This window comes from Lissotriton helveticus, chromosome 9 (genome assembly GCF_964261635.1).
Source record: "Lissotriton helveticus chromosome 9, aLisHel1.1, whole genome shotgun sequence".
NCBI classification, from domain to species: Eukaryota; Metazoa; Chordata; class Amphibia; order Caudata; family Salamandridae; genus Lissotriton; species Lissotriton helveticus.
The window spans coordinates 732,479,613-732,506,474 of NC_136070.1; the positions used below are offsets into that span (position 1 = coordinate 732,479,613).

General features: G+C 41.2%; 1 protein-coding gene across 2 annotated transcripts in view; it reads right to left on the bottom strand.

Moving 5' to 3' along the window:
• RCE1 (Ras converting CAAX endopeptidase 1) overlaps positions 1–18,704 on the bottom strand; it is a 207,763-nt gene extending 189,059 nt beyond the window's left edge. The window contains exon 1 of one of the 2 annotated variants that reach the window (XM_078660861.1): positions 17,991–18,704. In XM_078660861.1, coding sequence (XP_078516987.1) covers positions 17,991–18,166 — 176 coding nt within the window. In that variant the 5' untranslated portion in view covers positions 18,167–18,704. The remainder of the gene's footprint in view (positions 1–17,990) is intronic. The other variant, XM_078660862.1, reaches the window with a different exon arrangement.
• Positions 18,705–26,862: the final 8,158 nt, after the last annotated feature.

A 26,862-nucleotide genomic window follows, 5' to 3' on the forward strand; every position in this document is an offset into this window, starting at 1 on the left:
AACGGACTGATCAGCAGGGATTATACGTTGCCTGTTCAACCTGGATTTATCAATGCCTGGCCAGTCTGGATTAAATGCTGCTTGAGCTGCCTGGATTAAACACTCACTAACGGAAATGGGAGGAAGGGTTTAAAAACTGCCTCATCTGGTGGAATTCAACATTGCCTCGCCTGGAAGAAACTAAGCACTGCTTGCTCTGGGCTGAACCCAAACATTCCTGCTGAAAGGAATTAAGCAACATCTGTCAGAGCAGAGCTGTTCAAACTGGAGGACAGGCCCACATGAGGGCTGAAGAGGTTTAAGGTGATCCCAGGGCATTGGGGGGGACGAAAGACCCTGGCTAGCAGAATCATTTAGTATGACCCTTGAGGAATTCCAGTTAAAACTGTTTCACACAAGGAGGCATGGCATTAAACTGTTTTAAGATAAATGAGCTAGAGGGAGTTAAATATGGACTTTTCTGTGCCCTGTCGTGTAGGTTTGTTTTTCTTGCTGCAGAGTCGAAATAAGTGCCATATCTAACGCCTTGGAGAAGCGATGACAGTGTCAGCAGTGCAATGGAGCATTAATTACTTTGTACATCCTACGGCAGGAGTGGGGGGTGATGGTGTACTTATTTCAGGGGTCAACAGGATTACTGGGTTACAATACAGTAGTAATAAAGGACTAAGATGCCCTTTAGGGCACAATGAGGTTTTACTGCATCTGTACTAAAATCAGTGTAGAATAAGCAACTCCAGCAGGCATTATTTGAGTGATCCATTGCATGAAGCGTGTAATACTGTATTCCCACTAAAGTTGGGAGGGGTGATTACCATGTCTGTACTATAGCAGGACACAAGTACTTGTATCCGAACTACAGCAGGGCAGAAATACTCCTTCAAATAACAGTGGGGAGGTGGGAGTACTGTAACCATGCTACAGTGGGGGGAGGAAATGCTATGCCCATATTACATAATGAAGGAAGGTTTAATATTCTTACCATAGCAGGCTAAAGGATTATCGTGCAAGTAAAATCATTGTGTTCTTGTAACAGAAGAAGGATTATAGTATAAATTCTACGGAAGGGAAGAAAATTACTGTGTCCATTGGACAACACAGATGAAGGATTATCATGCCCTTGCTATAACTATGAAGGAGAATTATGTTGTTCTTTTGTCAGTGGGAGATTAGTGTCCTTAGTACAGCATGAAAGCAGGATTCTTCCATTTCACTATACGGGTATCGGATTATTGGGTCCCCAGCAGAAGGTGAGAAGTGTTGTTCACCTAATGGGACAGGATTACTTCTGTGCAGATACTGCACCAGCTATGCCTATCAGGCAATTCACACAAATAGATATATTGTCATATGAGTCCCAACAGAATAAATGATCTATGTAGATACGCAAACCGCGACTCGATTTTTGTCCCTCTCATTTGGCACGTAATGCTACACTCCGTAACACTTACCTAACAGAAGACGTACTTCTCATCAAAACTGATTTGGTTAAACACAGCAGTGGAGCATACCCATACAATAGGATGCCTGAAGGCTTCAGCGCGTGCAGGAATGCAACAAGTAAGGCAAGCCAGTGAATGTGATCCTAGTGCAGCAGAAGGCCTGGCATCTGGTGACAGGACAGGTTAGTGAAGAAGGCAGACACGCCTGGGAGCAGAGCACTTCAGTACAGAATGCAGGTGTACACTTGGTATATTACGCCAATATAGAAGGCAGAGGCATTCTGTGAAGGGAAACATTGCTCCACCACACACAGGCATACTTGCTGCAATAGCACAATACGTGGAAATGATGAGCTGCAGGCTAGTTCCAGTACATATCTAGAGTGACAGAACCGACCTCCTGGAAAACAGAGGAGATCTGAACAAAGCTCTGATATGCCTCTTAAAACACGTTAACTTAAATGGAAATTATACTCTCTGCTGGAGGCAGGCGGTCATTTCCTAGTGTTGCCCTTAAGTATTTGGAATGCAAAAACATCTCCTAGAAAAGTGGTCTGGTTGTATTTTACCCTGTGCAAACAAAGCACTCAAACAGACGTATTGAGTGACTAAATGCCTTTCTCAGTCCTCCATTTCAGTTATCTACTTTGATAATGACTGCCAAACAAGTGAACCACTTTCCTCAAGGAACCTCTTCAACCAAGACATGCACACTAGAGTACCTGTGTAAAATATATCCTGACCGCTGATCGAAATGTAATTCAACCGGGCCAAAGCAGTATTCAAATGCAATCATAGAAAACATTGAAGGATGCTGTCACCGAAAGGGTTTCTGCACTGTCAAAGGCTATAAATAGCATTTGCTTTGGAAGGGTCCTAGGGACATATGGGTCCATGGGTCTAATGATTGAACTAGTGTTCCATACTGTGGTGGCAAAAGACACAAATTATTCTAAGACTAATTGTGTTGTAAAGAGAGGATTTGAAAGCACTGCACTGAGAGACGTTGTGCTCAAGTCTCGCCTACTACAGCATGCATGAGCTGACGCTTGCAAGAGATATTGGTAGGTCTCACCTAAGACAGCGCACATGTGCTGTCGCTTGCGGGAAATACTGTATACAAGGGGCTAGGAACTCGCCTATTGCTAACCATTTGTGGGCTTTATTGTCACCCTTATTTGATGCTTCCTAATTAGTCAACACCCGACGGCTTTAGTTTCTCTTCTTTCATGTACAGCATCGACCAAGTACGGACTGCTTCGTCTTGATCACTGTCCTGCTGCTCATGCTCTGATTGAGGTACAATTTTCTTCTTCCCCTGTTGTCCTTGCCATGTTGCTTGTTTGCCTCGCACCCCCTCCCCCGGGTTGGTTCTATGCCATTCCACCTCCCCCAGTGGCGGTACCTGGTGCAGGGCGGGGAAGCGCCGCCCTTCCAATTTTACCAGCCATGTGCATGGTAATTGCAAAAAGCAATCACCATCCACACTTCTTTTACAAAGCACTAACGTAGTGCCTTGGACGGCTTGCCCGATGTGAAACTCGCACACGTGTGTCAGGCAGAGAGGTTTTTTTTTTTTTTTAAACACCTCCGCTAGTGCACATGTGCCTATAAAATAGTTTTTAGTTCTGATATTTTTAAGCAGCCCCTTTAGGCGGACATTAAGCCAGCCCTGTCCTACACACAAGGGGGTCCTCAAAGGCTGCCCACTAATGAAGTGAGGCAGCCTCATGTTTTTAAACAGCCCCGGGCATTTACAGAATCAGTTTGGGTTGCTTGTAAGAGGCTGAGCGAGGGCATGCCAGTTTGTGAGACCTCCTTTTCACAGTCAGAGATTTTACTGCTGACTCTGTGGCATCAGGTGACATGCTGCATGCTCTAAACAGATACACTGCACAGGCTTCTGCGCCTTGTGCATCTGTTTAGAGCATTCCAGCCAGAGAGCTTAATTTCCGTTCTGTGGTGCAGTGGAATGGACTAATCATACTGATGCACCTTCATGCAGCACCAACATAAACAAAGCCTTGGAGCAAGAGGACAAACAAAAACGACCTCTTACTATGTAGTGTAGCGCCTATTTTCCCAATAGGCTCTGCGCATTGGAATAGTACCTACAGCAGTAAAGGCCTAGGCCAGACGTTAACTAGGTCTACTACTGTCGATACTAGACTTAATTTTTGGGTTTGCCAGCTAAGCTCAGAGTTCGCTAGAAACTTTCTCGAATGTTCAAGGAAGGATGAACTCCCCTGATTAGACAAGAAGGGATTTAGTTTCTGACAACCATAGAACATGACAACTTTGCTCTCCCCTAATCAAGAGTCAATCTCGAGAGTCGTGTGAGCACAAGGCAATTATTTTACTCAGTCAGTACGTGCATTCTTAGTCTCATCAGAATGTAGAGAAAAGGAAGAGACGGGCGTGTTCAATAAAAGATGTTATTTATTGATCAGTCTCTTTTCTCGTACAAGAGAAATGGATCGATATTATTGCAATACTTATAGTTAAGTAAAGTGCATACATTAGAAGCAATAGTATAAAATAATACTGTAAAAACATTGATATGGTTTCTGAGCCATATGATGTTTAGAATGATTAAAATATATTTACATACACATATACATTTGACTAAACGTACTCAACTGGTGTTTCTAAATACGCCTACCCCGTGTACCTGACCTAAGTCTAATGCGTGGGCGGGAGTAGAAAGTTACAGTTTAGTTTAAGTTTGTTTTTGCCAAGTGAATAACTAAAGAATTCTCTAGGAGGGGTTATTCAGTTCTGTACCTGGAATTTAGGATGAATGAGGAATGGTATCTCTTTCTCTGCTCTCGATATTCCAGGCTGCCTGCGAGGGCTGCCCAGAAGCGCCGGTGCTGGGTCTCTCGGCTTGAGATAGCAGCGCGTCTCTCAGCGCGTCAGGAAGGCGGGGCTGCTGCCTGTGGGGTCTGCTTCTGCTCTCGGCTTCGGCAAGTATGGCTGCTCCGTCTTGTCACCACGCGTGTGTTTGCATAGGGCAAGGTCGGCAATATTTATACCTTAAAGGTGCCGAGATTGACGTAAGGATGGACATAGGTACGTCAATAAAGATGTCATACGACTTGCTCGTTAGCACATTCTTTACTAAAGTTCTCTGTGAAATCAAAACAATGGCCGCACGGATTATCCAGGTTGTCATAGGTTTGATTTGTTATGAGAACGTCGTATGCCTTATCAGGGGCTGGAGGAATATCGCTTGTCTAATTAGATCTCAAGCGTTATGACCTAATCAGATAACACGTTCCTGTGCCGTAGTGTGACTGCGTCAGATAACGGTATCTGCATCATGGGGGATTTCTTGCCTCATGGGCTGACTGTTAGTTAACTAGCTAGTAAGTTTAACCAGAATAGGGTCAGGAATAGGGGGATCGAATCAGAACCTATAGAAATACACGACAACTAGGTAAGAACGGTAACTGAAGGTAACATCAAGAAAGCACTACAGATAATTTTCGCATCATCCCAAGAAAATATATTTAGTGTTCATATTGGGTGCCTTTGTCTGAGCACTCATTGGAATTTGTACAGATTGTTTTATTAAGAAAAAATATTCCGGAGTTATTTTCGCTGGCTGTACTCAGTTTAGCAAATGTCGCAGATCTGTATATCATAAGGGCTATAAAGTCATCAAGATTGTATTTTATTCATGCCACTTATCCAATGAAAAAAGCCTCTTGTTTCATGAATAAAACATGCTGATGTGTATTTCTGTCTCTGGCGCAAACCTCTGTGCCCCGAAGGTAGCACTGAAGGACTATCTGAAAAGAAATTACAGGGCCAGGGGTTGAAAATGAAACTAAGCCTTACCTCGGATATTCAATACATGAACACAAACGGTTTCATAGTGGAGTATTATTTTTCGAGGTATAAATAATAATTCCTTGCCGTGGTTTTTAGGCTACCTAGGGACAGAACAGCTCCAGTCTAGAACATGTCTCATTGAACCTGTGTTCTCTTCAAATGCAGTGACTCTGTGCTATTAAAGCTGAATCGAACTGAATTACTACATGTGAAGGGAACAGACATGCACCGAAACGTATATGGTCTCAGCATTAAATGGGCGCTTTTAACCCAAAGTCCTCAGATCTCAGGTGCAACATGATCGAGTCACCTCCATTACTTTTATTATACGGGGAACTATTCAGCACAAGGACCAGCCGCACTAAAGTACGAGGCACTGTATTTGCATCTTGGTCACATGTGAAGGATATAGAGTTATACTTCAAATCGTTCACTCTAAAACTACAGGGCCCTACATCTGCACATTCATTTCACTCATGCAGCACACTGCGATATGTCTTGCAATCGATTCATTCTTGCCTGTATCATCATACAGACAGCGAAGCATGTGCATGTGAGTGAGTTCTGCACAGTATAGGTAGCTATCGATTCATTCTGCTTGCAATGCAGAGATGTATCTCTGTGCACAATCAGGCCTCCTTCATACAGTTCAAGATAATGTATCTACAGGAAGATCACAAGGCAGTCATAAAATTCAGTGTGCTACATCAATGCAATAAGGGCACTGTATTTTTTATGAGGCATTCATGCTCACAGTGTAGGACGCTATAACTGAGCAATTGCGCCCCTATCATACAAAGGAATGGTTATTATCAGATCAGCTGGAGGAGCCATCCAGAAAAGTATGCGCGAGCCAAGCCATGGGTGATCCATGCAATGATGCGTGTGAAGTTTGATTCCGACAGAGCCTCACAAGAGCTGAGCACCAGAGCAGAGAGAGCGTGCTGCATACTGGGCACTGATTATGTGTGTGCATCTGAGTAGACCGGTAGGAACAAAACTGCAAGTGTCTCTTTGTGGACGTCTATTATCCTAGGTTATGTGTCTTACATTGTAAAGGGGGGATTAAGCGTTCTTTGGCCTGGTACAGTATCCCTATTTTGGGGTCAACCAGCAATTCAAATAAATATTTTATGAGTTTTCCTTTATAAATAGTCCTGAAAATTGCACCAGTATACACAAATGTTTTAACATTTCTTGGGTAGAAAACTAGTGGCATAACACAGGCCCCCGCAGCCCCCCACAGTGTGGAGGGCCCTACGCTGTAGAGTGCCCCCTCGGTACAGTACTCTGGACCGAGAGCTCCTGATTAAATTAGGAGCGGAGCCCCTCCAGGTACCTTGCAGGGGGGCCTCCTCAAGTTTAGCTACTCCACTGTGGAAAACCTGCTTTTCTTGCACACATGAAAAAAATTGCAGTTATGCCTCACCACTTTTTAAAATTACACCAGCCGCCTCTGACCACTCCTTGTCCATGTTGCTTTTTCTCCACTCAGGCCCACCAATGTCCGTGTTGCGTCTTTAATCCCACCGCGCGCCCTGCTGTTGTCCCTGCTGCTTCTTCCCTCTCACCCTCCAGTTGTCTGTGTTGCTTCTTCCCTCCCATTCCCCTTATCCATGTTGCTTCTTCTATCCCACCTCTCAAACTCATGTTGTTGTGCTGCTTCTTCCCTCCCACTACCCAAACTTAAGTTGTCTATGATGCTTCTTCTCTCCTTCTCTGGTCAGTGTTGCTTCTTTCCTCCTACCCCTAACACTCCCGTTGTCAGTGTTTCTTCTTTCCTCCTACCCCTAACACTCCTGTTGTCAGTGTTTCACACACCCGCAATAAGCAAAATAAAAGTGATGTGACGCAGTCAATGCTGGCTGAGTCTTAGCACTTTTTTTTAATGCTCCCATTGTCCTTGCTGCTTGTTCCCTCCCTCCCCTTGTCCAAATACCTTCCACCCTCACTCCTGTTGTTCATTTTGCTTACCTACCATAAGAATAAATATATATATATCTACCAAGGAATGGATGGCAGAGTGCCTAAAGTAGCATTTGTACTGCAGTCTCTTAGAAAGAGATCTTACATAAAACACACTATCTGGAATCACCCACAGAAGCAGTAATATTCTACAGCTGGTGGTGCCAGACCGGGATCTTATGGGCCACCTTGAATAAATGATGAGTGGAGGAGCTTAGCAACACCCACCCAGCGGGGCTGATGGTAGTGATTCTCCACATCTTAACGGACAATACAAATAGAAACCTTGCAATCATGCAGAAGCCCAGTTAGCAGAATCAGACACTTTACCTGCACAGGATCTTTTTTGTCAGTAACTTGTCCAGGTACTACTGGTAGCTCGTCTACTCCAAGATTAGAAGGGCTCCACCAAGCTCTGTGGCTCATTGTCCTGGCATGTGGATATGCTTCAGGAAGACAACCAGAGACCCTTCGTCCTTTCAAAAGGAAATCTATCAACAATTTCAAAAAGCATGACCAAATAACTGCAGTATTAAGAGATGCTCAGTGGCTACCCCTGAATCCAAAAATAAAGTTCAAGCTTTCTTGCCTCACCTTCAAACATCAACAACCGTCATAACTCCACTCTACTCTAAACATATTTAGAGGCACAAAAACACCCCAGACGAAATGAAGTTCTGCAACTAGAATGAAATGGTCTCAAATTCCCATCTGCGCCAACAAAATCTTTTTAAGAGGCTGTTCCTTCAGTAAGTAACTCACTACAAGCAGATCTAAGATGCTAGAAACACATTATCCTTGTGCTTACCTCGATGCTTACTATTCATCTACTATCCCTATTCATTCTTGCCCGAGTCTTAACCTATTGCCTTAACTGTGCAGTATTGTATTGTATTGTAATTGCATTTATATAGCGTTTACCACACCTGAGGAGACTGTCACCCTCTGGTGTAACAACACTGTATTACAATTATACATAAATTCAACAACAACCCTTGGTCCCACTTCCATGGAGGAATAGCTGGTGGGTTTTTTCTCCCTCCAGTCAATTGGCTTTCTATTTGCGCTCAATGGGGCATCTCCTTTTCAATCAGATTCAGGTGGAGTAAGCACAGAGCCCAAACTCGTCAAGGACTGTCACTAACTCAAAGGGGAAGTGTGCCAGCAGAGTGGGAAAGAAGTCCCAATGACTATGATACCCTGAGAAATGTTTGTCTCTAACATTAGGATTGCACACCCGCAGTCTAAAACTTGCAAGTACAGAAGATGAAGAAGAACGGTGACGGTGTATGTCCCTCTATACAAAGAAACTATTAACAAATAAAGTATTTTGTAACATGGGTTAAGGGAAGAAATATCTTAATTACAGGATTTGGAACAAGTGGATAATTTTTTTTGCGGATTCTTAACTGCTTTCTGGCTGATTTTCAATTAAGCATGTCAGTTAAGGAATTGTTCAGGTGTGGCAAGGGAAATAAAACTCATCCACAAGGAATAATACACCCAACAATGAGGTAATGCTTGTCTACTGTCTGGCAGGTCTAGAAGAATGACCATGGCTCTCCCTGGTACTGCTGTTTAATTTATTTATTTATGTTATTTGTAAAGCGCAACACTCATCCCAAGGGATATGAAGGCGCTGATGCTAGAACTGATAAATCTGCCAACCTGGCGCTAGTATGCGGAAGCTTAACGTTTGGGAAATAGATGTGTTTTTAATTTTTTCCGGAACTGAAGATAGTTAGAGGTATGTCTTAAGTCTTGAGGAAGCTCGTTCCCCCTCTTTGCTGCTAGGTACGAAAATGAGCGACCTCCTGTCCGTGCTTTATTAATGCGTCTTGTTCTGGCGAGGGCTGATTGAAGCGATCGCAAGTTTCTTGTGGGAACATAAAATTCGATCTTTTCCTGAAGTATTCTAGGGCCTGTTTTGTAGAGAGCTCTATGAGTATGGCTGAGTAGTTTGAAAACTGCTCTCTGGCGCATCGGCAGCCTAATGCAATTTCTTTAAGCAGTCTGAGGCGGAATTAAACTTTCCCTTATTGCAGACAAGTTTTGCTGCTGCATTCTGCAGTACTTGTAGGCGTGTGAATAGATGCTCATTCATGCCTACAAATAAGGCATTGCCATAGTCCATAAGACTAACCAGCAAAGCTTATGTTACCGAGCGTCTGCAGTCCAGTGGTATCCATGAGAACAGTCTGACTAAAAGCTTGAGAATAGCGAAGCCTTTGCCACAGAGGGATCGCACATGATTCTTCATGGTCAGGGCGTCGTCTATAATGATACCCAGGTTTTTTGCGTGTTGTTTTGGGGTGGGGGCCTTGCCTAAGGTGGGTGGCAACCAGGTGGCGTCCCACACTCGTTTAGCGCCGCCGAACAATAGGATTTCGCCAGCGTTCAGTTTCAGGCAATGTGTGTGCATCCACTGGGCCATTTCAGAAAGACAGTTATGCAGTTTTGATTTGGTGATATCTGGTTTTTCGTCCAGGGCCACCATCAGGTGTGTGTCATCCGCATAAGAGCAGATGCCAATGCCCCACTTCCTGCCAATTTTAGCTAATGATGACATATAGACATTGAAGAGGGTGGGGCTTAATGAGGCACCTTGACGGACCCCGCATCTGATGGGACTGGGTTTGGAATGAAATTGGCCCATATGCACTGCTTGTGTACGGTTACTCAAAAATGAATGTAACCAGCTTAGGGCAGTAAAGTGAACTCCTTTTTCATAAAGGATGTTCAACAGGGTGTTGTGGGAGACCGTGTCGAACGCTGCTGACAGGTCCAACAGTATCAGAGCCACCGCCCCTCCTTGGTCGGTGCATGATCTGACACTGTCCGACACAGCCAGCAGCGTTGCCTTAGTGCTGTTGTTGGCTCTGAATCCTCTCTGGGAGGGATCAAGGAGATGGTTTGTTTCCAGATATTTAGTCAGCTGACCATTTACCAATTTCTCTAAAACCTTAGAACGGTAAGGGAGCTGAGAGATGGGGCGGTACTTTTCGGGGTTAAGGACGTCCGTCCCAGCTTTTTTCAAGAGGGGAATCACTGCTGCATGTTTCCATAAGTCCGGGAAGATGGCAGTTCTTAGGGATTTATTAAAAAGCTGGGTGATCAGGGGGCAGAGCGTGGAGGCAATCTTTAAGAAGACGAAATGGGGGCAGGGGTCCAACGGGGATCCTGATTTTACTGTACTCATAGCTTTCAGAACCTCATCAACTGTGAGGGGCTAAAGCTGCCCAGGGTTGGTGTAACTTCCGGATAGGGAGTGGGCGGGGCTGTAATGGTTACATTGGTTGTACTATAGGAACTCTGGGGACTGAAGGTGGTGTAGATCTTTCTAATTTTTTCGGTGAAGAAAGCACTAATTCTTTCACTGGCCTCTACCGAAGGGGTAAGGGTTTGAGGTGTGCTAGACGGCTTACTGAGTTCCTTAACAATTCTAAAAAGTTCTTTGGCTGAATTGCAGCTCTCATTGATATGCTGGGAATAGTAATTGTTTTTTGTAATCTTTATGGTGAGATTATAGGAACTCAACTTGAGCATATAACTTAGTTTGTTTGCTTCGTTTTTGAGCCGTCTCCATAGATGTTCAAGTTTCTGGCACTCCCTCTTGAGGCTTTTTAATTGTGGGGTGTACCATTTTTCCGTATGGGGCCGTTTCCGGGATTTCCGAATAGGGGCCAGTTTGTCTAGCGTTTGATGAATCTCAGTTTCAAGAGTGGCTGTATCTGCACAAACTGTGGTGTCATCTGAGAACTCTATATTAGTATTTGAAAAATGTGCTTCAAAGGTGCATTTGTTAACTAGCCTCCAGGCTCGGTTAGAAATATGATGGGTTACCCTGGATTTCATTGGTTTAATGGATAAACCCAGTGAGAAAACTATGAGGGAGTGATCTGTCCAAATTAATGGCAAGGTCTCGTGAATGTCTGTGGCTTCGATGTTAGAGAAGAGTAGATCGAGTGTATGCCCAGCTGTATGGGTCGGTCCCTCTATCCACTGTTTAAGATTAAGGATCCTCATATCACTCTCCAGTTGGGAGACTGCTAGAGTGTCTTTTTTCTCATAGTGCATATTAAAATCTCCGCTTACGAAGTAGTTATTGTTTTTTAGGCAAGTTGGTAGAAGTTGGGTGAGTAATTTAGCGCTAAAATTGACTTGTTGGCCAGGGGGGTTATAAATTACTGTTCCTGCTAGTATAGTGAGGCCTTCGTGGAGTAATTGAAATGGGAGAATTTGATGGGAACTTTATTGCTCAAAGTGGGAGTGGTTTGGTTTGGTCTACTCCAACCAATGAGAACAATAAGCCATACAGCTTGTTCATTGTGGCTTACACAAAAAGTTGCACAGAAATTACATGTATACTCGGTTATAGGGCTGCTGCACCAGAGAAGTATACCAGCAGTGTATGGACTGCTGGTTCAGAGGTTTCCATGAGAAGATCTAGAGAAGGATATGCCAAATCCCATTGTCAAATATTAATGAACTTATTTTAATGTTCTCTGGGGGAGGTCTTTTTCTAAACTGGACTTGAGGAGTGCATATCATCAGGTTAAACTCCATCCACGCACCTTACTTTATTTATGCCGTTGGATGACACTTTCCAGTGTTACAGACTTCCGTTCGGATTATGCTCACCTGCAAGTGTCTTCCAGATAATAAATTAAACAAATACAAACACTTACCTAATCGCGCGTCTCTCTGACGCGTTGGTCTCAAGCCAGGAACAGAAAGCAGGAAGTTCTCAGGCTCCCTCAAGCCAATCACAACGCTGCAATGGTCTGAGTGCCGTGGTTCGGCGCTCAGCCGGGGAATGGGAGCCTGAACATGTTCTCCACCCAGGCTGTAATGAAGCCTGGGTGGAGAACATGCAAAGTGCGCATGACTGTTTGGCCGGTCAAACAGTATTGGGCACTTAGTGTGCCCACCACTCATCCCTCTGCTCTGTGAGCAGAGCAGCCCCGCCCCACCCCACAAAGCCTGCGCAGCAGGAGGAAATAAAATGATCATAACTTCAAGTTAATATACTTTTATTTTTCCTTTATCTGACTACTGCAAAGCAGTGAGTGGGGTGATGCTCCTCTGCCTTAGCGGAGGAGCTGCCACTGCCACTGCCACTGCACATGATATAGACACACTTCAGTCCTTCATGGTTTTTGTGGAGTGGTACTCCAAATATGTACGGGATTTGCCTCCATGGGAGGTAATGAGGAGGGGTAAGAAATTCCTGCGCAGCGAACAACAAGCTGCGTTTTCTCTGGTCAAATACAATATTGCACATGCTGGTGTGTTAGTACCATTTCAAAGTGATTTGAAGACCATTGTCACCATTTATGCCAGTGAGGTAGGAATTAGGGTTGTCTTATCATAAATACATGGCAAGGAGGAGAATACCATAGCATTTGCCTCACATTTACTGACGGATGCGGAAAGCAATTACTCCATTATTTAAAGTGAAGCATTAGCTGCTGCTTGGGCCACAGCCCACTTAGGATGTTTGTATGGGGAGGTGTGGTTATCCTCAGAATGAATTACAACCCCCAACTCCAAGTGCTGGGACCTGGGGTAACAAAAAATTGCTCAGGGAGGTTAGCAAGATTGGCTGTTAGGTTGCAGGAGTACGAGTGTAGGCTGGAATATGTTTCAGAATGAAGAATAGGGTGGCAGACTGTCTGTCGACATTGCCTGACAAGTCACTTAGGTCAAACTTTAACCACCAAAAGGGTCAGAGAAAGTATTTGATGAACAGCCAGGTGAAAAAATGGATTTAGAAGTCTATAATTTGTAAAGTTTCAGGAAAGCATTTGAGAGTGGGAGTCGGAAAATTCCATGAGGAACAACATATGTCTGAAGCGAGGGAGGTATGGGAGAAAGTTTGCTTAGACTTTATTGGGCCTTTTTCATTTGTTTCTGACCAGGATAGGTTTGCGGCTATTTTTGTGGATACAAAATTCAAGTGGGTGGAGGTAGCATTCATGGAGTGGGTCACCACCACTTCTACCATTATTTTTATTTTTTAGAGAGGTGTTCAGAAGGGAGGTCATACCCCCTGTTTTACTCCCAGACAATGGTACACAACTAACGTCACACAAAAGTTTTCTTGGACACCCTTGGTGTGAGACATGCATGTTGTTCATTGTATAACCCCCAGGGTAACGGTTTAGTGGAGAGGATCAACAGGCAGTTAAAGGCAACAATACAGTTGGCATGTAGTGTGGGTTTTTCTGTGAAGGATGCGGTTATGGACATGCGTTGGGCCTATCGCACCACAGTCAACACCAGTACAAGGTAAACCCTGTTACAGATGATGCGAGGCAGGCAACCAGGAACCAAATTGGTTCTGTCTTGGATGCGGGAAGGGTTGGCAAGGACAAAAGGGTGCTTGAAAGAGAGTCTTGAGAAACATTTCAGTGCGAGATTGGGTCATGGTTAAAGCCGGGGGTGGTGGAAAAGGTTTAACCAAGTTGCAAGGCCCCTAGGAGGTTAAAATGTTTGGTGGCAATTGGCTCAAATTAGACAAAGGGCAAACTTGGAATCTCAGGAGAGTAGCCCTATACCAGGGATGTTGGAGAAGAGTTTGGTGGATGTGGCTGGTACGCTGGGTTTGTGTTCTAAATGGTTATTGATGAGGGACAATGAATTCACACATGATCTGGGAGGGGACAAATGTCAGGAGACCCAAAATGTGCTGGGAAGAGGAGATGAGTCAATGGTAGCTTCACAAGTGAGGATGGAGGGAAGAGTGAGGAGGCCTTTTGGCTATTTGGGGGGATATGTTGGTAAGTAAGCATTCCATTTTGTTTTTTCTGTAGCGCAAGTTTAATTATTTATTTTTAAAGTGTTTTATATAGCGCAAACTGGACCCAAAGGTATCAGAGCGCTCTACATGAACACCAGTTAGGTTACATGGACACATTCATTTTTGGTAGGTACGGGGAACAGTAACAGTACAATTTTATTTGATCCAGACCTCAACTGAGATCAACAAATACAGAATTAAAATAATTTTAGATACTCATAAAAATGATTAGATAAAAGACTTTGGCTTTCTAGGCTCACTACAAGTTGGTACAGTAGCAATATTCTACCACCTACTCATACAGCATTCGAGGATTAGATATGGTAAAATCTTCGGATTTGTGCTCAAAACTTAAAACAGCTGCAAAAAGCTTTTTAAAAACTTAAACAGATGACAGACAAATTCATTAATGGGAGAACTACACATTTTGGTCAGGTCTTGGGCAGAGCCTGCGTTATACTTTAATTGAATTGGGGTTATATAACGTTGACGAGCCGCAACTATGCTCACATTAGGACATATTAATAAAACGTGTAGAAAATCTTGTTGGCCACCTTTGCATAATTCGCATAAACCTTTGAGATTATTAGTACCATCCCAATTAGCTAAAAAAGTGGCTAATGGGAGTATCCGGAAGGAAAAAACTTGACGCTGGACCGATCTGTACTACTTGTTCGACCGCTTTGCTTATTTGTATGAACTGTATTATTGATATGTATTATTGATACATATGTATATGATTTGCTTTCGTTACTGACTTACCTGTTTGACTATGTTCCCTCATCTACCCCTTCCTTGTAAAGCGCTCTGATATCTGCAAAGATCTTGTCCGCGCTATATAAAACTTTCAAAATAAAATAAATAAATAAATAAATACCCAAGCGTTGGAGTAGAATACAACGCCTTACTCCATGCTTCAACTGAAATCGCAAATAGGGAGCATAGGTTTTAAATTCTATTTGTTCTGCATACCGGTTATAGTGCTTCAATTGACTGCAGTGTTCTTTATCAGATTCAAAGCTGATTCTAGGGGCCAAATGTTTTAAAAACAATTTCAGGTGTGCTGGGGACCACTCCTGTAAAAGTGCGACCGTGCATTGAGAGACCTCGAGGCTTTCACCATATTCCTATTAAAAGTATACCCAGTTGCTTCCTCTCTGAAAGTCTCCAATTTTAAAAAATGTCTTAAGGTGTCTGGGGCTGCATGTAATAAATTGTAAGCCCACCTAATAATATTTGAGATTACTCTGGTAGAGAAGCCCGTTACCGATAGCTCAAGATGCAGGGCTTGAACTGGCACCGACTGAGCCACTTTTATCAATTTTCGGAGTATGGTCCCTTCCTTTACTTTTATAGATTGCCATGTTTTAATTTGTGAATATTCCATGGCATACGATAAAATCGGAGGGATTTTCATACCATAGACTTCCAGCACTGGTGTGAAATGTCTATTTCCCGTGGAGTGGTACAATCTCAGTAAAGCCCCAACGTGGGAATCTGCCTTCCAGTTCAGGTGGTAAAGGTGGGCTGTATCTGACAAATACACATACTCTCTTACAGTCTGTATTGGTTCATCTCCTAAAGACCAGATATAAGGTAAGAGCTTCCTTCTGCCACTGAAAGGGATTGCTTTTGTTTTATTAATATTTGGCGTCAGGAATTGTTCGATTGCATACAGATTTAATTCATTCAAAGATCTTTGTAAACCTATCGGGGTCTGGTCAAGTATAACGATATCATCTGCATACATTAAACAAGGTATAGCGACTTGAGCTAATTTTGGAGGGAAATTCTTACTTTGGTAGGCACGGGGAGATTAAGTGATTTGACCAGAAACACAGGATGTTGAGCGTCCCTCCTGAGACTCGAACCTGGTTCCCCAGCTTCAAGGTCGACTGCTCTAACCGTTAGGCCACACCCTCGTCCCTTGCTTTTCATCTGTGTATCTGTTTGTGTTGTTGCTCGTCTTGTATTTTGCCTCGAGTGTGTTTGTTTCCCTTAACTTGCTTGTCATGTCTTATACTCTTATGGGCGCGTATTCTGCCGTTGTCTTTATTGTATCCCCAAGATAAGATGTGTTATTATGCGTTTACAATCTAAAGTATAACGATGCCTTAGGTCTGAGTCTAAAAATCTTTATCTGAAAGAGCAATATAAATTATCTCCTTCTAAATGCAATTAATCATTTCCAAGAAAATAAATGTTGCTCATTTATGTACCCCCATACCCAATTCCAACTCAAAACACCAATTTCTAACTTATGCTTTATTTTTGCGTTTGATTAGAAAAATTCTGTACCACAACGACTTATTAATTTACCAAACAATATTTAGGTACAATCACAAAATAAACATCTATATACACACATTACTTCTATACAAATATATATATACACACACATATTTTTTATCTCTTTCAAAACATGTTAGCCCAACAAATTTTTTGAAAATAAAGGATGCTATAAACATGTACAACTAAGCATTCCTAAGCAATAAGATCTAACCAGAAATCAACAAAAGAGCAAACCAGGTCTATATTCTTTCGACCTAACTTCTTATTATACTCTTTTAAATATGTATTTTCACAACGTAAACTATTTTTAGCACTGGTGTCTTTTCATGGGTGTCGACGCGTTTCAGCCCATTCACTACGGGCCTCATCAGGACAAGGGCTAATAATGATCCGTCGTAATGGGTGAGCTCAAATCAAATTGAAGACAACAGACGGCGAAGTTCTTTTCCAAGTGAACTATTCAGACACGAGAAATACGGGAGGTAGGGGGCTTCTATTTTCCAAACCGTATGTCCTATCCAATTCTCCTCTATCGATGTTATAAAGGCCGCTCCCTCTAGTCAATGCGGACTCAACTCCAACTGAATACGTGGGGGCAATCAATTCCTTTTTCTTATTTTCCACAGGTTTTTTTGTAATAGGTCGCCACTCGTTCGTCCTAGTGCTTGTTTGACATCGTCTTTAGTCCACTGCCATGATCGATCATAAGAAGTTAGGTCGAAAGAATATAGACCTGGTTTGCTCTTTTGTTGATTTCTGGTCAGATCTTATTGCTTAGGAATGCTTAGTTGTACATCTTTATAGCATCCTTTATTTTCAAAAAATTTGTTGGGCTAACATGTTTTGAAAGAGATACAAAATATGTGTGTATATATATATTTGTATAGAAGTAATGTGTGTATATAGATGTTTATTTTGTGATTGTACCTAAATACTGTTTGGTAAATTAATAAGTCGTTGTGGTACAGAATTTTTCTAATCAAACGCAAAAATAAAGCATAAGTTAGAAATTGGTGTTTTGAGATGGAATTGGGTATGGGGGTACATAAATGAGGCAACATTTATTTTCTTGGAAATTATTAATTGCATTTAGAAGGAGATAATTTATATTGCTCTTTCAGATAAAGATTTTTTGAATCAGACCTAAGGCATCGTTATACTTTAGATTGTATGTTATTTACCCAGATGCCGTTGGCTTACCGGGTTTCCCCTGTTTTGTGGTATTTTTTATTATGCGTTTAGGCAGTTTCAGGCAGGCTGAAGCTGCACACTGTATTATGACATAGTTACATTCCATAATGCCATGTGGGGAGTTCGGGGTTTGAACGTGTGCCGTGGGGTTTTATATATCTGCTACATTAAATCTTCTACAAGTACGTGCTATTCGGAGTGTACTTAATTTACAACAGTGACCATGCACTTATCTGCAAGAACAGATATCTAAAAAAAGATTATAACAGTTTGGGTGCCCAAAGTTAAGAGTGCAAAAGCAGAGGTGGCAGCAAACCGGATAATGCAATCAAGCGTGGATTGACAATTATGTAATGTGCCTACAGCATGCTTGATTTCTCAGAGTACGCCGAAAGTGTGTTAATACAACCGTAAATAGCGAGCGCGTAATATATATATGTACAGAGGCGGAGGGCCCTTACCGGGGCAGGTCGCTCTTCCACACATATAGGCTGCCTACGTAGGAGCAGGCCAACATGAAACAGGAAGCCAGGGACATCCAGCAAAGTCCAGGAGCATAGCCGAGCTCTCCGGCAGCCCTGCGCAGGTGGTCATCATCTTCTTCTTCGGAGAGCGACATGATCCCCACTCTGTCCATTGACCGAAGCTGGTCGTCTCTCCCACTCGCTGCTTTTCTGCTATTTAATCGTGGTGTCTGACTTTATCGGACCCACTGCTACTGTATGATGTTGCCTGGTCTTCTGCAGCTGTCAGTTCTTACTGGCTCCTTGAGCTGTTGGTGCCCGCTACCTGCTCTTCAGCTGCAATCAGTGCCTGCAAGCTGTTCTTCTGTTCTACTGGTACTGCGGGTCTGCCTCTGTGCCCGCTGACTGCTGTTCTACTGCTGCCTGTATCTTCTGGGAACGTTTCTTCTGCTCCAGCCGGGCATAGTCCTGTGTTGAATGAAGTCTGTGCCTTCTGTATCAGCTGGCTACTCCTCTGCTGGTGCAAACTCCCATGATGTACACACTGCCAATTTACTGTTCTCCTACTACAGATGATGCCTGCTGGTTACAAACTGGTGCCAGCCTCATTCTTCTCTTTACTGCTACCTATGTTGCCTATTTCGTTCTTACAGCCTGTGCTTCCCTGTTGCTGAAGATTACAATCAAACAGGGTTGCGAGATCTGACATCCAAAACAAGCACAATCTTCTACGAAAAGAAGCCTTAAACAAGCTTCCGTCCTGCATTTACTCCAAAGATAATAAATAACCGCACATATAACAAAATGAGTTTAGGAATGAAGATTACGAACAATAAAATACGAGGTGTCCCGATTAAATGATCTAAACGAAAATGTGTGAGTTTTCCGTCCTTTACAGAAAGCCGTTCTTTGAATGTAAAAGTAATCATTCCCATTCCAAAATGGCCACCGGCCGGCGACTTTTGGTCACTTTTCTACTCTACTTTATCTGGGTGTATTACTAGTGCTTCTTACAGATAGCTCCGCCCAGTAAATACAACCTATCAAAGAATGACCGGTGACGTCCTGTGCTTCCTTCTTATTCGACAGTACGCTCACAACAGTCGCTGGCGCTTTTAGGCAGATGACTGAAGACGAGAATCACGAAATGTAAAGACTCCTTAATAAGAAGGTTTAGGTGCTAAAGGTTCCAAACCGATTGACGCAACTTGACATAATTATTAACAACAAAGGTCAAAATGACTTTCAGTGACGTTTATCCAATCGCACACGCCTCAGTAGTAGGAACAACTGCACTTCCGATACGCGCTTGTTACGATTCTCCTGATTGGGCTCTTGCAGAGCATGCGCCTCATGTTAGGTAGTTGAAGTCTTCATGCTTTCTTTCTATCCGTGCTCGTTCTAGTGTTACAGGGCTTATACATATCTTAATGCGATCAATAAGTAAAGGTTTGCGAAGTACTACTGAGAGAGGGCCTTAGCTCCGACCTACTGTTCGTTTCCTAATGAATTAAAAAAAGTTTTGAAAAGCTGCCATAGGTGCCAAGGTTTTAGATTGCTTATGTGTTTGTGGTAAACAAAGATAGCCAAGGGGATGTTCAGAACATAATATTACAACAATGTGACATGTTCATAATTTTAGTGTAATTATGAGTGACAGTCAACGACTATGACAGCTTGACAGCTTCCCAGAAGCAAAATCAAGCAATGAAGACGAGGGTAACATACATAAATATAACCTATTTGAGCAACAAGAAACCTAAGATCTTAAACTGCAAAGCACCCGAAATGCAAGGGGGGGGGCCCTAACCTAGTGTCAACTTGTTCACTAGTATCATTATCATTCTCTGCATTTTCTGGTACTGATGTGGGATGAGATGTGGGTGAAACGATTTCCTGAACATTGTAACTGAAATCTTTATTTGAATTGGGAGCTACATAGCTATTGATCCAGCGTGGTTCTCTAACTACCTTTAATACCTATTTCTTCTAACCCAGATGTATTCACCATTTACTCACCGATGGGGCCCGTAACACTGCAAGTCAAACAAAACGCACAATACATCTGAATCAATTACAACCGAGGTAGAGCTGCTGGTTAGCGGGGTACCTAGGTTTAAATTTTATACAAGCTATTCTATACCAACATATTACCTGGAAAACCCTACACAAAGGTACTCCCCTATTTGGTCAATAGATCATCTAGTAGAAGTTAGTGGGTGGAGATTAAGACCTGCTTAATCATAGTAATCCAAATAAAACAGCATTTAACCTGTCATGACTTTAATTAAAATGAGATATGGAAGCCTTACTCCGTGTAAGGTCTAACCTTGTGCACTCCAAAAGCACCCAGCGCATAATATATTTGTAAAAGAAATTGGTAGACTCTAAATGTGTAGGTCGTAGTCTTCTATTTTTAATTGTTAGAAGTTCCTTTTATCATCATCATATTTCCCCATATGATTTGGAATTCATAGTTCAAATAGTATATATGCAACAATGATGGAAAATCCAAATGTTTGTAGATTTACGAAAGTAAGCATCCCCTATGCATTTCGTGCATTGCACTTCATCAGGGGGAATCTGTGAAAAAATGTAAATATCACAATCTATCGCTGATCTGTAATGGCACAAAATGTAAAACAGCTTAAAGGAATACAAATCTGTTAGTTAGTGAACGTATTCAAGCAAATGTGCAAAAACGTAAAAGTGTTAGAGAACAACCGCTGGATAGGAAGGACCAGGCTAAAGTAAGGAGCGTGCTATTAAGATAAACTGTTCGGCTCTTAGACTATGCTATAACGGGGGGTTTAAGCCCCGAGTTATTTTGAATGCAGAAAATTGGAGCAAGTACGAGCGTCAGACACGTTTATATTTTGCACCTCAAGGACTTGGAGGTGATCACCTTGAGCACCCAAATTTGGGTAACACGATAACTTTAAGAATAATTTATATATACCAGAGAGTGCAGCGGGACCCATCATTTATTTATTTAGTTAAAATGAAACACATCTCGAGTTTAAGTTTTAGAAATCATTTTTATCTATTCATTTAAGAAACAGAAGTTTAGTTTAATCAGATGAACGAAGATTTAGACATTCATTTAGTACATATTAAAAGGAAAAAATTAAATCAGAAATTATATTACCTAACTCTGTCATGAGAGAAAAACAGAGTCGCACGAGTCTCAATCTGGCTCTCTCAAATTAAAATCTCTGCAATCAGTCATCTTCATTGCTCCAAAAATGAAAGTCCAAGATTTCAAAGTCTCTAGCACCATAAAAATCAATCAGACCAACAGCATGTCGTGGTTCAAAAAAAAAATCTGGAGCAAGCTTTTTTACCCTTTTCGAACAAGATCATTTATACCCTTTTTCACTAACTATCTTACTAAAATTGAAACTTTTCGGGTCCATACTTTATTCTGATTGGTCCAGCAATGGAGTGACAACGATCACCTCACCCATCCTTGGCAGAACCGGTTTTCCAAAATCCACTATCATTTAACTTTTTGCTCATAGGTGTCATCTCAGTTTTTTTATTTTGTCAATTCATTCAGTCGATACATTCACTTCTCTGCTTTTCCGTTCTCACGGGGTTCAGATGCACAGAAAATTATTGCCACCCTCTTGCACTCTTAGGTCAGATTAGCCTTGACATCATTTGCTCAGTGTTTCAGGCACTTTCGCTGATCCGACCATTTCTTCCTCATGCACATGCGCAATGGAATTTTTCTCTCAAACCCCTGTTATTATTGCAGTCAACAGCCATCTTTAGTACCCAGGCCACGCAGGCCTCAATGAGAACTAATGCGAAAACAAACACAAATAAAATGTTAGAATATAGAATTATTATTTTCACTGTTAACCACCCACTCTTCTAATAATCCCATTAGTAAATTACCTAGCAGAAGCATATTCATACACATAGCTTTATATACTTACCTAATGCGTTTATTTTCTTTTGGCCACGATAAGACATACACGTTTACAAAGCAACACATACATGCAGTTTTCGTATTATAGAACTACATTAGTATGACTTATTCACAATTGTTAATAAATTAATAAATTTGCAAATAGCTAGTACCCACGTGTAAAGTTGATGTCTAAATGCGCTATTGTTGATTCATTTTTCATGCTTCAAACAATTAGATTGATTATAGGTATGCGAGTGTCATTTCACAGGGGGTACACAAAACATTTTTGTCTCACCTCTGCTCCATCAACTCCCCCCTTTGGTGATTTATCACCTAACAATCCACCCACAAATTTTCAAGAACATGGTTAAGGCTCTTTCAGTATTAGACTTTAGTATCTCTCACTCTTTGTTTTCTGGAATCCCCCATTATTTTATTATTCAACCCCTCAAGTTCAATTTCACCCATTTCTCGTTCTTTTTGAATTCTCTTCTCTATATTTCTTTTTAGTTTTCTTTCAGATCTTTTTCTTCTAGTACAAACACATGTTAATCTTATCATTACTATTATCTTTACTGTTATAGTTGTAGGTATTAGTATTTTTCCTATTAATGAACTACCTATTTCAGCAAACCACTTCTTTACATTGGAAAAACTCTTACCAAGTTTCTCAAGAACACCGTCAACCTCCAGTGGGATAATTTCTCTATGCAGATCAGTAATGTTTTTAATATACCTTTGTAATTTCTGACTTTTATCTGGAATATAAGTACAACAATGTTGCACTTTCAATATTCTACAGACTCCTCCTTTTGCCAATGAGATATCAAGAGCAAGTCTATTTTACATTACCATTGCTCTCATAGCAACCATCTCAGTATTTACCATTAAGAATCCACCTGCTGTACTTGTAGATAAACGATCTACTATCTTTGATAATTTCCTAATTTTGTTTGCATTAAAAGATATACCCACTGCCGGTATCAGTGCACCAAAAATGTCTCCTACAATTTCTAAGAAAGTTTCTCTCCTACGCATTAATGGTTTACCTATTTCATGAACTCCATTAGTACCTCTATCTACATCAGCATTTTTAGGAAAGACCAAATCCACGTAACACGTCCCATACCAATGGTCAGGCAATCTATAGTAAGCTTTGTTGCCACAAATAAAATATAAACCAGGAAACACAGGATCTTTTCCACCTTTAAATCCCCATCCCCCAATGATTCTGTAAGTGTCTTTGCAATTACTTGCTCCCACAAAATAATTATCATACGCTGTATTGTCTCTCCTAATACAACATTTTCCCTGTTGGGGGAAGATCTATTCCCAATGCAACATTTGTATCTCCTTTTACAAAATTTTCTTCATCAAATTTGAATTTTGAAGGTTTCAATTTACTTGCAGTAGCTTTTCTTTGATAAGCTAGCCTTCTGTCTTCGGCCATTTCCAAAAATGATTTTTCTGCCTTTTTCAATTTGCATTTAAGGTTGTTGGTGTGTGCATATTCTATGGTCAGTTAATCAATTTCCAAGAAAATGTATCCCAAAACTTTTGCAGGTTTTACTTTGTTCATTCTATTTACTACAGGACCTTTAGCAAAGAATTCATCAACATCAGAATAATAATACTCTAATTTACCTGTCTGATGAAACAAACTAGCTATAACACTACAAGTCATTCCATATGTCAAAGGGAGGTGATGATAGATCACACCCTCTGATACAGATGCAGGCAACTGCATACAAACATAGCAGTCTTGTACATCCATAGTGTCTACATATTCTTTCAATAATCTAGAGAAAATATTATTAGAGAAATCATTTCTGGATCTATCTTTGTTTAATTCTGTTTTATCTATTAGTTCTACATCATGTATTTTCTCACTTCTATTATCAATATAATTTCTATATGAATGTTCAAAATTTGAATGAAATGGAATTAAAATTGCTAAAATGAACTATATAAACATTAATAAAGCAGTGCATATCAGACACATTCTACACAATTTGCGTAATATCACACATTTGGATGAACTATTAGTAGGCATTTTTTTTCCGTCACTTGTAATGTCTTTTTGCCACTTTCCCACACAAAAATATGTGTCCCTTTTAAAATATATTCTAAATATCTCTTTTATTTCAATCAATTTTTCTTTCCAATTGCCACTTACGTTTTCTTTTTCTTGAAGTCAACAGTTCTCTTTTAATGTCTGTACATCTCTCACTCACCAGAGTCACTTTGATCTCCTTGATTGCTTTCGATTTCTGGTATATCAGGTAACGAGATGTACAACCATTCAGGTGATCTATATTTCTGATTTGGTCTCCTTACTCTTTTGGGTCTTTGCAAAATCACCTTATTTTTCTCCTTTTGACCTTGTTGGCTAGAAATTTCATTTACTTGTTCTTGTGGTTTCCATTTACATTTATCAGTTTGAATTTTAGTCCTTTTATTTCTTTAGGCCAAGTATCTCCTTTCTTGAACCTTTTGTTTGCTGGTTCAATTTCTTTCAACTTTCCATGCTCTTTTTCTTTTACTTTTTCTCAAAGTGCTTTCTCCATCACTTTAATCAGATTCAGTTTCAGATTTGTCTTTGCTTCCTCGTATTTTTAACTTTATTGTTTCAAATTCAGTCTCTGTCTCTCGTTCTTTTTCGGTCAATTCAGCTCTTTTGTAAGGAATCTCTTTATAACAGGTACTGGGAATCTCATCCTCATTGTGAGTTATTTCCTTTTCTCCAGTTTCAAGATCAATATTCCTCCTTTCAGAACTTTCTTCTTGACCTTTAAAACCCTTTTTTCAGTTTTATTCTGTTGTTTTTCAGTGTTCAAAGTGGTTTTTCCTTTTCCCAGATTTCGACTTTCTTGTCGAACTTCAAGATCTGAGATTTCAATTATTTCAGTCTCTGCTTCTGAAGCTGAACCTGTGTCTGATATTTCCAGATGTCGCCTCACAGGTTGATCTTTCTTATCTGGAGCTTTATCAACAGTTTCTTCCGTACCAGAATCTGAATCTGTTTCTGGTAATTCTGGATTTTCAGGTTCAGGTACACGTATTGTGTGGCTGGCGTGCACCCATCTTTTAACTCCAGCACACTTTACTGCAGTCGTTCTAACCAGAATCACCTGTCTGGGCTTGTCCCACCTTGGGACCAAACAGTTTCTCCTCCTGTGTACCTTTATTCGGACCCAATCTCCAGGACATAAATCATGGGTTGGATTCTTTTCTTTTGTACATGCATCTGTTTCAACCGGGTGAAACACATAATCAACTGTGTCAGAAAGTCCTCAACAGTAATCCAGTATGATATCATCATTTATCGCTAGCAATTTGTTGACAGGTACGAATGCTTGCCTCATTACTCTTCCCATCAGAATTTCATGTGGACTTAAACCAGTCTTTCTGTCTGGAATGCTTCTCAAAGTCATTAGAACAAGTGGCAAAGCATCAGACCATTTCAATCCAGTTGCCAATGACATTTTTCCAAGTCTGTTTTTCATTGTTCCATTCACTTGTTCAACTACCTTAGATGCCTCTGGTCTGTAGGCACAATGCAATTTTTGTTGAATGTCCAGTGCCTCACAAATCAACTGAATCAATTCATTCTGAAAATGTCTCCCTCAATCGCACTCAATCGTTACTGGAAATCCGTACCTTGGGATGACTTCCCTTAATAACAATTTAGCAACAGTGACTGCATCATTTTGCCTTGTGGGGAAAGCCTCTACCCATCTTGAAAATAGACAGATGATCACTAAGCCATACCTTAACCTATTACAAGGAGGCATTTCAATAAAATCCAATTGCATTTCTATGGTTCCCAAACTCACAACAGTTTTTCTTCCTGGATTCAATTGCTGGCAAACTAAACAACGTTGGCACAAGCTGTCAGCTATTATTCTGAACTTTGGATTGTACCACGTTTGTTTGAACATTCTAATCTTGGCATCCCTTCCTACATGAGCTTGACCATGGTACATTCGGCCATATTTGAAATCAAGCTATCAGGCATTACTGGTCTTTCATCTTTGTAAACCCAAATTTCATCCTCTTCTCTTTGTCTGCAACCTGATTTTATCCATCTGTCTTTTTCCTCATCATCTGCCTCATCCTGAATTTGTTTCACTTCCTGCCAAGTTTCAACAATGTTAGTAAACATCAAAGGACTTGAAACATGTTCTTTTTCCCTGTCCCGATTGATTGAAGCGCAATTCTTGGCACAATATTGAACAATGGCACCCGCAAAACGGTTGCCTTCTGTCACATAATCATCTCCATTCTTATGGGCAACACATTTTACAACCGCAATGCTTTTAGGCAGCTGTATCGCCTCAAGCAACATTTTTACAAACTCTCCATTTTTTATAGGTGGCCCAGCAGAGGTCATGTATCCTCTCTGTGACCACAATTGCCCATAGTCATGGACCACTCCGAATCCATACTGACTATCAGTCATGATGGCAATTCGGATATGCTCTCCCAACTTACATGCTTGAATCAAGGCAATCAATTCCGCTACTTGAGCAGAACGTACTCCCTTCAGACAAGATGCTTCCATGACATCTTCCACTGTACATACAGCATATGCAGCACTCAAAGTTCCTTCATCTGTTTTCAAACAAGAACCATCAACAAACAGAACATAATCTGATTCTTCCAAAGGTTCGTCTTTAATGTCACGTCTTGGTTTTGTGCAATACTCAAGTACGTCCAGACACTTATGATCAACCTCATCTTTCACTTCCACATCCAAAGCATCTGGTAACAGGGTTGAAGGATTCACATTTACACACCTTGCAATTGTCACATTGTCTGCACCCAATATCACTCTTTCATACTTTGTTAGGAGATTATTTGCCATTTATTGGGTTTTTGTGTGGGTTAAAAGTATGTCCACAGAATGTGGTACATAGACTTTTACTGGATATCCCATCACAATTCCTT